This window comes from Calypte anna, chromosome 1 (genome assembly GCF_003957555.1).
Source record: "Calypte anna isolate BGI_N300 chromosome 1, bCalAnn1_v1.p, whole genome shotgun sequence".
In the NCBI taxonomy this organism is placed as follows: Eukaryota; Metazoa; Chordata; class Aves; order Apodiformes; family Trochilidae; genus Calypte; species Calypte anna.
In genome coordinates, this window is record NC_044244.1 from 181,296,298 (window position 1) to 181,309,018 (window position 12,721).

The window sequence follows — 12,721 nt, forward strand, 5'->3', positions numbered from 1 at the left end:
GAACTGAGAAAATAGTAGTAGAAATGATTTCTCAACTATAAAGCAGCTATTGATCTTCTATAAACTTAAAACAAAATTCTAAAGAAGTTGAGCTTTTTAGTGTTGAGATTATGATTCACAATGGTAACCTTGTTGGTGGAAACATAAAACTGTATTAAACAGAACAGTCCCAGATACTGATTTCTAACTATAACTTGCTTTTTCCGAGCAAGGTTTGGAGGTGCAGATGAAAAATACAATTTTTCTGGACTTTTTCCCATCAGGCAAGAGTATTGATTCATTCCTTCTGTCATGTATTCTTAAAACTTCTATTTTTAGCAGATAAGTGATGAATGATAACCAACTCTTTTCAAGTCAGACAGATCATGGCAAAAGCTCTGCTTTCTTCCACTGCAGAGCCTGAAGGATATCAATGAAAACTTCTTGATTTTTTTGTTTGTTTGTTTGTTTCAGGCAGCAGAACTTGCTGAATTCACTGCCAAGATTGCACTTCTAGAGGAGGCCAAGAAAAAGAAGGAAGAGGAAGCTTCAGAATGGCAGCACAAAGTGAGCTCATGCTGTGTGAAGTCAGAACTTCAAAGAAACTAAGGGAGATGAGTGCAGAAATCCCACTGGAATTCCATCCATGAGATTGAATCTTTCTCCTCCCCTTAGGCTTCAGAGAAGCCTTTCTTAAAGTTTTTTGTTCTCCAGTCTAGTGAAACCAACCTATACTTCTGTTTAATTAATTTCTTAACATTGAAGTCATACAGGGGGGATAGGAGTTCTTGTCACAAAGGTATGGTCTAAATGGCTTCGTTACATATGGTGATGAAACAGATTGAGGTGTTTTGTTGCAGAATAAAACACATGAGATCTGTAAAACTATGAGTGATGGTGAAAATTTGAACCTGAAGGCACATCAGGTGCAACTGGACAGTAGTGTAAAGCAACATAATGTTTCTTCACAAAATCTGTAATTAGCTATGGGATGCGAATGCTAATTTAATAATTGTGTGCATAGGTTCAAAAAGTGATTGAACAAATTCTTACAAGTTCCAGTTGAATATGAAATTCAAAGACATCATCTTTGATATAGGAAGTCTCTGATCTTCAAATTTCAGGAATCTAGGAAAGTTGGAAAGCTATCATTGTGACTGCCCTACTCTCTCCCTCTTGTCTACTGCTGGAGATAGCTGTACTTGGGTACAGCTGCCTTTGAACCCTTTGTTTTTTATCCTGTATTGCTATTTGACCATTTTCAGTGAGTTAGCATGTCATTTATAAGGACAGTTTCCATGTGCTTGAAAACTTCTTAAATATTTTTAATCTTCTAACTATTCATAAATCATTTTAAAAGCTGCTAAATACTGTTTACTATATTTAGGCTTTTGCAGCCCAAGAGGACTTGGAAAAGACCAAAGAAGAATTGAAATCTGTGATGTCTGCTCCTCCTCCACCTCCTCCCCCACCAGTTATTCCTCCAACAGAGAACGAACATGATGAGCATGATGAGAACAATGCTGAAGCCAGTGCAGAACTTTCTTCTGATGGTGTCATGAATCACAGGAGTGAGGAAGAACGGGTAACAGAAACACAGAAAAATGAACGTGTTAAGAAACAGCTCCAGGTAATGAAGATTCATAGTTGTAGCAACAGAATTCAGGCTTTGGGTTTTCATTCTTTATTTGACAGAAATCTCATTGAAATTACAGTGTGCCAAGGAAACAGTCTTTTTATAATTTACTAGGTTTATTACTAATTTACCAACCAATGTAACTTACAGTGTTCTAGGAGCAGAATAGATAGAGATTGTGCTTTATAGTTTAGAAGTATTAGTTTGTCACATTGGCCAGTAAACATTTCTAATAATTATATAATGTCCAGGACACTGCATGTTAAAATGTAACACATTCCTTTCTCAATACTAAATTTCATTAAGTGGTATGAACAGGTACTTGCCTACTAGTATTTGTGTTTATTTGCAGTCATTCACAGATGCTGTAAATACAGAAACTAACTTATACCCATTTTGGATTAACATAATTTCTCTCAAGTGGACCATTTCCTCTTAGACTAGTCTTATCCCTCAAAGTATTAATCTGTGTTAGTAGTACCTTGTTATGAAATGTCTGAGAAGGAAATCAAAGAAATGGAAAGAAACATCTTTTTCTGGCAGCAGTATCTTAGGGGCTTGTGTGTGTGTGAGTGTACAATAATCTTTCTGCTTGGCCAATCACTGAACAGGATCAGAGAGTTAAACAAGAGCTCTTTAGTCAAACAGATACTGAAAAATAAGGTCATTCTCCTGCTTTATCTTGCTGGTCCTTCTTGGATATTACGTAGGAGGCCTTTTTGTTTTTTTAATTTGGTGCCTACACTTAAATTTAAGGAAAGAATCCTATGCTCTCCTTTTTTTTCCCCTCTTGAGTCTTTCTGGTAGACCTCAGAACTTGAGTTACTGAAGAGCACAAAAAACATTTCATTGGTTGGCACTCCAGAAGTCCGTATCCGAGTTGCAGAGTTCTTATCAGAAATTCCAGAATCATTAAAAGATTAGTCAAAGCACTTAAACACAAATATTTTATTCAACAGGCTTTAAGTTCTGAGTTGGCTCAAGCCAGAGATGAAACCAAGAAAACACAAAATGATGTCCTTCATGCTGAGAATGTTAAAGCAGGCCGAGATAAGTACAAGACTCTTCGACAAATCCGACAAGGCAATACAAAGCAGCGTATTGATGAGTTTGAAGCAATGTGAGAGCTGTTATTTTGCATATATGTTCCTCGTAAAGCTGAACCACCAACAGAGAAAAAAGCAGGCCTTTGCAGATTTGATGGATTGCACCCCACTTTGCCAAAGCACTTAATACCAGTTTGACTACAGTGGCTAGAAGACAAATTAGGGGAAGCTATTCAACAGTAAGGCAGTCTGTCATCCCTAGCTTGTTCAGGGAGGGGGTGTGGAGAACAGCAGCAGTTTTTTCCCCATCCTGTTTTCAGTTTCATTGCTTTGTATTTTTTCCTTTGGAAACTGATGTGAAGTGCATAATGACTGACTAGTGTACCTATTGCTTAAGCATTTAAAAATCAGAAGAATGGAATCAAACCAAAACTAGATAAGTATGTTTTCAGTGTCAAGTTTGAAGTTACATTTTTCAATGTAGCTGAACCATTAAGAGTGATATTGATGATTTTCAGTGGGATGTTGGCTTTTTTTTTGCCTTCTTTTTTCTTTTTTTTTTCTTTATTTTTTTATTTTCTTTTAGGGTTGATTGTTTTTTTCTCCCAAGTGAAATTCTTTGGTGTTTCATGTCCTGTCATCATTGATGGTTTTCTTTGCCTGCCTGTTCACAAAGGTCTGGATGGCAGGTGGTAGTTCCAGGAAATATTTTTTAATGGAACACTACCTGTGGGCAGCACGTGGCTGCTGATAGGCTTAAGTAATGCTTTTGCTAGGTGATTCTTTTAGATATGCAAAATGTTCTAATGCAGCAAAGGAAAAATAAAAAATTAAAACCCCAAACTTGATGTGCTATTTGCTTGTAATTATTTTATTTGCAGTAGGGAGACCTGGACCTTTCTGGCAAGGGAGCATATGAAAACATCAGTCCCAGGGAGGGGACAGTATCCTACCTCACTACTATATACATGATGACTGGTCCTTCAAACACCATTAAAAAACCTGTTTAAATTGCCTACGATTACACAGTGGTATCTAGAACACTAGGAGCCCTTTCTCCTAGGATTTTGTTTGACTTCAATATGGATTAATAGTGCTAAATACTGTCTAACTGCCTTTTGTTGACTTTAAATTGTAAAAGCATCTTGTGTGTTTTAAAGCTGTAACCTGTCACTGGTATACTATCTCCTGGGAGGGGTGTAGAATGTGCGTGTGAGTTAGTCTGGTTTTGGGTTTCCAAATACAAAATGAAAGTTCCCAGAATTGGAACTGTGAAATTGTTTGTAGCTTCAGTCTTCACTGAAGTTAGCATTGTAATTGTCATATATGATGTCAGATCATTGTTATCAAGTCCTTTCCCTCTTGAAAAGGAGACCTGCTTTTTTGAGAAGTTTGTTTAGAAACTGAACTTAAGAAGTACTTTACAGGTAATGTGGACTGCAGTTACTCTTTCTGTTACAGTACCCTAGTAAATATCTACAGTGGAAAAACCCTGCTTTCTCTGAGGATGGTTCAGCTCTTTTCTGTTTGATATTATGCACTCATAAATTTACACTTATCTATTAAAATTTGCCATTTTATTAAACTTTTTTTTCATGCACAATAGGTTTAAAGTTCTTATGAACAGTCCAACTAAGTTGTTTTGTTTTTTTTTAATTTTTATTTTGTGGAGTTAAAGGTTGGCTATGTGGGATGACATCATGAAAATAAAATAAAGATGCATTAATATATTTTTGGTTTGTGGAGCTAAACATATCTGGTTGACCTTGAGGACTGATGTGCAGCTAGTGTGCACGTGCTTCAGGATGCTGGTTGGTGGAAGTTGGTGTTTCTACTTGCACTGCATTGTAAGAACAGCTTTTGTTTTGCAGGCTTCGTACACTGAAGGTAAAGCAAATTTCTCAAACATTCAAACAGTTTGCCATAGCAGGTAAAATACTGTGCTTCCAGTGAGTTTTCTTTTTTCCCTGGGAAGTGTGCACTAGCACTGCTACATCAGTTTCAGTGTTGAGAAAAATACCAGTAAAGTTTGCTGTTAATAAATCTACAATATATAGAGTAGGGCTAAATGGATTAGATCCATTTATAAAGCTGTGTGATTTTTTTTTTTTTTTCTAAACAGCCAGGAACAACCATTTGTAATAAGGATTTTCACAATGAACAAAGTGGTAATAGCTGCTGCTGTCACCAGCAGTTGGGAACACTTACTGGTGCAGAAATACTAAGAATACATTTAATGATTACGTGGTGAAGTAATTTTCCACATGCTTTTTCCTTTAGCATCATGTTTTGTGTTGTACAATTAAGCTACAATTACATCTACTATTTTGGATAACATTCATTGGTTAACAATAAAGAGATACAGTTAATTTCTCTGAGGTCCATTGTTGTTATTTAATACTCTTTTTTTCTAACAGCCCTGCTAAATACCCCATAGTAACCTTTTTCATGAGCAGTGTACGTCATGATCGTGATGTGTACATGTTGATCATCATTTGTTTCTCACTCTGGTCAAAATGAAATATAAAGAAAAATATTTTCAAATTGTTTCCCTAGAGGATTGTACTCTGTTGAAGTAATTTTAAGAAATTACCACATACAGTTGGGAGGAAGCACTGGTGTCAGTTCAAAACAGGACATGAATCATCACAGCAAATTGGCTTTCTTGAGAATAGAGGGTAATTTGGCCACGTAAGAGCTCTTTGGGAAATGTAAGAACTTTCAATCACTGCCTACATATAGCCCCAGGTTAAGTTGAATGTAGCTTAATAGGTCAATATCTTAAGTACTGAGAAACCTGGATGTGGGGTTTTTTTAGATACTGCACATTGTAGTGGACAGTGCTGCCAAATACATGCATGGCCATATGCTGCAGGTAATGGGCTGATGGACTTTTTCACTTGTCTAATACATATTTAAAGATGGCAGGAACAGTCCAATATAAATAGGTATACAAATTACTCTGCTAAGCAGCTCTCCCATAAACTCTACCTCCTCTCAGGTGACACTCCATTCTATCCTGTATTTGTTTGGCCTTGCACTCAGTACAAGCACATGAACTTTTTTGGTACTTTGGCAGAATTGTTGTGATGTAATTGAAACCTTAAACTCTGCATATTTCTAGTTTTATACTTCTTTCTTCTCGGAGCCCCTCCTGATGAAGTATTAGATTTGTGGCTTCTCATTTGTTAGAGAGCTTCTGCATAGATATGTAACTTAATATTTTCCTAGAGAAGGGAGGTAAGTGCTTGGAAAGGATTTTTTAAAAAATTTTAATATTTTTTTAATACGCTCTGGAATTGGAGAGAAAAGGATACCAAACAGTGCCTCTCTTTGGACACCTAACTGATAAGTTCCCCAGAACAAGTTACATTACTTGACTATGTTCCTTGTATACTCTGTTTTGTTCAAAACTGCACAAAATTTGTCTGCTTTTTTAAATCCAATTCAAAAGCATTGTTCTGCTTTTGTATTTTTCTTAAAACATATTCTCTAGGGCTGTGCAAGTTACCTGATTAATAACATCTGAGGAAAGAAGAGATTTGTTCTAAATGAAATATTTTGAATTTTTGAGGGCAAAGTACCTCAAGTATGGTTAATTAATTACATTTTATTAATTTTTTAAAAGAAGCTTCAATTTAAAATTATTATTTCAAGCGTTTGCTTTTTAAAAGGATCTTTTATGCAAGTATTTTCACATGTGGATAAGATAAAAGGTGTGGTTCTCCCCAAGACATCAGATTTAAATTTCAGGCATTGAGGGTTTTAACAAAGGTGATGTATCCCAGTGGGATGAGATTGTTGGTGCTCGTACCCATAAAGATACTTTGTGTAAAAATATCAAAGCCAGAAAATTGAACACTTCTTTACAAAAGAGCAAAGATCACTTCTATTAATAGAAAGTGTCTCATAGACATAAAGTGATGTAGCTTAGCAGGGTGATCCGATTTTCCTGGAAGATTTGGTGTCAGTGGATCAGCACACAAACTGCTGCCCTTTCTTTGGCCCCCTCAGAGCAAGTTCTGTTGTTTGTGCTCAGGGATGGAAAGTGCCTTCCTCCCAGCTGGGAAGCTGTGCTGAGTGCTGAGGAGGTGAGATGGTTCTGGCTGGTGGCCATGGGTGCTGCCAGGCCTGTGTCCCTCTGGCCATGCAGCACCTTTCCTCCCCAAACCATTGGTCTGCAGGCACCTGAGTTCCACATGACTGGTCTGACTGGTCCTTTCCCCAGCCTGGGGACTTGTTCAGCACCAAGGAGCAGCTGAGGGCTGGAACAGGTTGTGTGACGATGATGAGTAATGGGAGAGGACTGTAAGAAGCAAAAAACCCACAAAGTTTTGTCCTGAGGTAGAATCCTTAACTGGCCCATTTCGTTTGCTGGTGTTGTGTGCTTCTGTGTGCTGCTGCAGAATCCATAATTCAGTGTGTGACCAATAATTTGTTTAGCAAATTCAAAAGCTAATTTGTTGAAGGGAGCTGAATTTTTCATTTCACAGAGCTCAGCCCAGATCTATAGGCTTAGGCCAGATATCTCAGTTTGCTTTGACTCATGGATTTTGATACCACTTCTGTTCATAGAATCATAAAATGGTTTGGTTTGGGTTGGAAGGAATATTAAAGATCAGACAGCTCCAACCCCCCTGCCTGGGCAGGGAGAGCACCCATCAGACCAGGTTGCTCAGAGCCCCATCCAACCTGACCTTCCAACACTTCCAGTGAGGGGGCAGACACAACTTCCCTGGACAGCTTTGCCAGGGTCTCACCACCCTCACAGTAGAGAATTTCTTCCTAGTACCTAACCTACATCTACCTGCTTTCAGCTTAGAATCGTTGCTTGTTGTCCTATCTCACCATGCCCTTATAAAAAAATTCATCTCTGGTTTTCTTGTAGTCCCTCTTCAGGTACTAGAAGGATGCTAAAAGCTCTGCACAGAGCTGCCTCCTCTTCAGATCATTTTACTGTTTGCAGATTCCAGGCTAATAAAGTGCTCTTTTGGAGTACAGTAAGGTAAAGACTCCTTTTTTTTTTTTTTTCCCCTTCATTCTGCAGAGATTTCTAACATACCAAATGTTTGTCTCATTTAATGTGAATGAAAAGGACTCATCAAAGCCCAGCACCACCCCTCCAAAAAACTCCAATCCCAAACCATCAAATTTCTTCAGGAGAACAGACAACATTATTTCCAGCAGTGCCTGCAATATTCTTGGTATCCAGGAAGAGATAGATTGCTACAACATAGCTCACAGTTTAGAGGAGGTCAAAGTTGGAGAAGGGAGATGGAGCATTTGGAATTGTTGGGATTCCATTAAGTGTTTATATTGGCTTTTAAAAATTATGTGTCAAGAGTGTTTCTGTTCCCAGCAGTAGGCTTTAGGCAGCAGAAGAAATGAGAGATGGAAATGCACATCAAAGGAGGCCTCCTGGTTGGTGCAGATATTCCTAATGCAGATGTGTATAAGAGTTTATATGTTCCCTGTGCTCTGGATAAGTGAATCAGGTGAAAAGATCAGGCTCAGAGGTAGGACAATTATATTGCTGCTTTTTGTTTGGTTTTAGGGTTTTTTTCCTGAATTATCATTATTTGCTTTTAAACTACCTGGTTTTCAGGTGTGGATTTGCCATTTTCTGTATCTTTATCTGAAGGATTTTAGAAAGCCTGCTGCCCAGCACTTAAAAGGTCTTGGAGTTCTTAAGGCCACATGTACCCAGACTGGCCTCTGTATTAGAACTTGGGAAATTTCAGCAGAAAACTTCCTCCTAGGTCTGGTAATTTTGCCTAATTCTGCCCTAACATGATGACACTCTGTACATGCCCAGTTCTAGCTGCCCCATTGCTCCTTCCAGCAACCTGAAACCCATGTGTACCCCTGTGAAACAGAAACCCCAGGACAGGCTCCGTGGGGCTCTGTGGGATCTCCTGGCGAGGCTACAGCTCCCTGTGGCAGCAGCTTTCATGCTCCTTAATCACTCTGGATTTCTATAGTAAGCTTGATCCACTATTTAGCTTCTTAATCTGTAACTTCAACAATATTCTACTAAACTGAGCTTCCAGTGAATGGCTGAGTACCATGTCATATATTTTCTTAAAATACATTCTATTGATCTGTTGAAATACAGTCTGGCTTTATTTTTATTTGAGTGCCACATCTGATTAATTAATAATCTCTATGAATATGGTAATTGCAGTTGTGTTGCTAGAGAACGATCAATTTGCATTGGGGCTGAAGCTGAAAACTTTTCTTCCAAGTGCACTTTGATCTTTAACAAAGTAAGTTTAGAACGTGTAGGTAACATCCAGAACACGTAGACCAGTCTGTCCTGCCAGCACCTTCACTGCTGGGAACAAATTCATTTACATTTCAGTGAGCAGATTCAGTGTTCAAAGATTTGGGACAGGACACCACACTTGTTCACACATCAGAAAAAATCTAAAACTTGTAAGAATTTTTCATTTCACTAATCTGCTGAATGTTTCCTGTCCTTTGTAGTTTTTCTACAGTTGAATTCACATTTTGAATTCTTGGATCTTTTCTCTTGCAAACATTTTCAGGCATCGTCTTGCTGCTCAGTGCCAGATGTATTTCTCTCAACTATTTGAAAACATGGCTCTTCCTCTTTCTTCTTCTGCATTTGGAATCTTAGTTTGTTTTCAACGAAGCCACCTAATGCATCCTGTATAAATTTAAAACTATTACTGCTGCTCTCTGAACAATCTCTGGATCGATTTTGACTTTTATCAAGCATACGTGGTATATGCCACTTCATAGGAGAAATACCTAATAATTGCTGGTAGCACTCTGGAGAGCAAACAATATCAGAAAATAACTATGTTAACGCATGCAGGAAACCAGGGAAGATCTGAATCACAGTGTTTATCCCCTCCACAAAGTTCAACTTTGAGCCTAGCCCTGGTCACACAAGGGAGCACGTGGGAGAGAAGTTCTGTGATTTGGTTGTGTAGCTTCTCTGGCTGGGTGGACTATGCAAAGAAGCTCTGGGGTAGGATGGTTTTGGCAGCTGGAGGAGCTGGGCACACCTACCTGGTGCTGTGGCTTTGCTGTTCTGCACAACAGTTGCTCCAGATGTAAAAATACGAAAAAAAACCAGCCATGGAATTCTGATGGCTTCCTGTGGATCCTTAGTTTAAAAAGTTAATTGTTCTATTCCTACCTGGCATCAAACCTCATCTGCAGGGTCACCCTGGTAAAAGCTGAAGTCTCTGTAGCATCAGCACAGTATCTTTGAGGAGTTACCCAGCCATCTGCACTGACTTTGAGCTGCAGATATAGGTGTGATGGGAAAAGATCTCTTACATGTCTCTGGTCATTTCAGTTTGGGGCCATGAAAATAAATTCTGGTGAACCTTCTTTTTAGTGGCATTATATACTTTGGGTGGCCCTTCTCATGCCTGTTTCTCTCTGTCTTTGACTGGTGCTTCTCACCTTGCTCTACTGCTGTTTTGTTTGCTTGTTTGTTTTTGTTGTGGTCCTTGCTGGTGTTACACAGTTTATTTGATCTGAAGAATAAACTTTGGTTTACCTCACTATAATATATCATGCAATTAAATGACTGTTCAGGTACAGAATGCAAATTAAGACATGGAAAGATGATGTGGCATAATTATTAGTTTCAGATGTTGTAGGGAAAAGTTTAAACTTGAGGATTTACTGAAAAGAAATACATTGTGTTAGCTGACTACTGAGACTACAGGGTGAAAACAGGAGGCAGACATCTGTGTGTGGCAAAGTACACTTTTTCTCAAACTAAATTTATGGTAGCAAAGTACTTTGGTAAAATTCACTTGGCTTGTTACTTATTTACTGCTATTTGCTGGTTTCTCTAGAAACCACTGGAGAAGAGAATAGCATATATTTCTTTTTACAGTCATATATTCCTCAATTACTTGTGGTGTGGCTTATTCTGTGAATGTAATAAAATTGCCCTTTTCTTTCTCAGCAATTCTGTAAGATTGTGTTTTGTGTCAGACCCTGCAACTTTGCTGTCTGGAGCTTTATGGATAACAGTGTTTTCTGAGGGAAGGGAAGTATAATTTGCTTTGCATTTAGAATCATAGAATCATAGAATCATAGAATCATAGAATTAGCCGGGTTGGAAGGGACCTCAGAGATCATCAAGTCCAACCCTTGACCCACCGGAGCAGTTGCTAGACCATGGCACTGAGTGCCACATCCAGTCTTTTTTTAAATGTCTCCAGGGACGGAGAATCTACCACCTCTCCGGGCAGTCCATTCCATAGCCTAATCACCCTCTCCGTGAAGAAATTCTTTCTAATATCTAACCTAAGCTGAGCTTCATAATTTATATACACATACAAATCATACAAAAATATGTATATATAGCATAATTGAACTGTGAATTTCTAATACAGCCATTACAAGACTTGATGCTACATATTATATTAAAGTGAAATATGCAACTTGCTACCTTTGATCTTGAGTAGTTTTAGAAAAAAAAAGCTGTTTTTAAAAAGTGATTTTAAAAATTACAGCATGCAGAGTAAGTATGATTCAGTTTTGTCCTAGATATCAAAACTGAATCTATTTTTCTACGTGTTTGGTCTATTTGTTTGTTTTGTTTTGTTGTTTTTTTGGTTTGGTTTGGTTTTTAATCCTCCTGCAAAAGCCAGTTGTTGCTGGGGATCTCTGAGCTCCAGGAAACATTTCCCTGGTCTTGGTGGTACCTTCATAGCCTATGTGCAGTTCCACTCACTTCCAGAAGCCTCTTTCTCCTCCCCACCCCTAGCCAGGAATTGCTCTCAGACTTTTAAAACATCAGGGTGGTTTTAGTACTTCTTAATCTTATCCACATGGTTTACTTGCTTATGCTCAAGCCCTCAAAGTTCTCACTAACTTTCTGTGCCAGAAAATGATTTGTATGGGAGACAGGTTGTGGCATCCCTACCATTTGGTGTGGGGTTCCCACATGTTATGTGCTGTAGCTTAACTCTTAAACATAAAAAAAGTGCTATTGAGGGCTTCTTGTTTTTTAATAGCAACTCATTCCCTGTGCTTGCTGAATCATAAAGAGAGTCCAGTAATTAAATCTTTTTCCTGATTCCTTTTGAATAAAGTTTTCATCTACTAATACTTCTAGCTGCGGTGTTTCTCTAAAACACTGTAAGAAGTGTATGTAAGTTCACACTATAAGAAGTGTATATAAGTTCACACTATAAGAAGGCTGAATTTGAAGTACTGATTATTCTTTACCTACTCAGAATGTAGTTAAGGAAGTCTAAGAGAAAAACGACTTCAACAATCAATTTTCATTAAAATCAATATGGAAAATACACATTTTTGAAACGTATCTTCACGCAGGTAAATTCTGACTCATTGTAAAAATCTCCACCAGAGATCTTTAGCAGAGGAATAAATTTGAGAGAAGTCCTTTATGCTGTCCTCACCTCTTCTCATTCAAGGCAATGAACTGAATAAAGTAAACCCCAGAGCTTATGTACTGTGCTAAGGAGATGACTGAAATCATATTGGCTGTGATTGAATGTTCTACAAATATGTCCTATATTTGGTGTATTTATGCACACAGCATCTTATTTCAGCCACATTTGGGAGCAGTTTTAACAGTGTTTCCTATGCCATACTTGGCTGTGGTTTGTGTCACCTGCATTAGCAAATTAAAATTAAATTAAAACTACTCCCTGGGTGGATTTTAGGTTAGGTTCTTTATAATGCTAAAATTTGCCATAGAAACTGTAGCAGTATGTGCAAGAGTTGGAATCTGGCATAGAAGAGTAGTTAACAAGAGTTGGACCTGCTCTTCAAGCTGAGAGGCAATGAAGACAGGTTCTGGGTGGCCTTCAGGGTCCTTGGCCACAAGAACCACGTGTTTCTGAAATGATTCTTCACTGGTGCTCCCTCATTCTGCTGACACCTTGAACAAAATCCATTTCAGGAGTAGTTCCAGGGAGGGAAGAATGGCTTTTATGATGTTGCTGCATGATTCTGTTGGTTTTGTTTAGTATCCTTTTGCTAAATTTGCTTGATCTCTCTGTGTCTCTTTGTGCAGGTTACAAAAGTACGATCTCTT

General features: G+C 38.2%; 1 protein-coding gene across 1 annotated transcript in view; it reads left to right on the forward strand.

The window, feature by feature from the left end:
- Window positions 1-5,039, forward strand: part of RDX (radixin) — a 38,784-nt gene extending 33,745 nt beyond the window's left edge. Inside the window, exons 12-14 of the mRNA XM_030469074.1 lie at window positions 454-546; window positions 1,367-1,609; window positions 2,575-5,039. Coding sequence (XP_030324934.1) covers window positions 454-546; window positions 1,367-1,609; window positions 2,575-2,739 — 501 coding nt within the window. The 3' untranslated portion in view covers window positions 2,740-5,039. The remainder of the gene's footprint in view (window positions 1-453; window positions 547-1,366; window positions 1,610-2,574) is intronic.
- The last annotated feature ends 7,682 nt before the right edge of the window (window positions 5,040-12,721 follow it).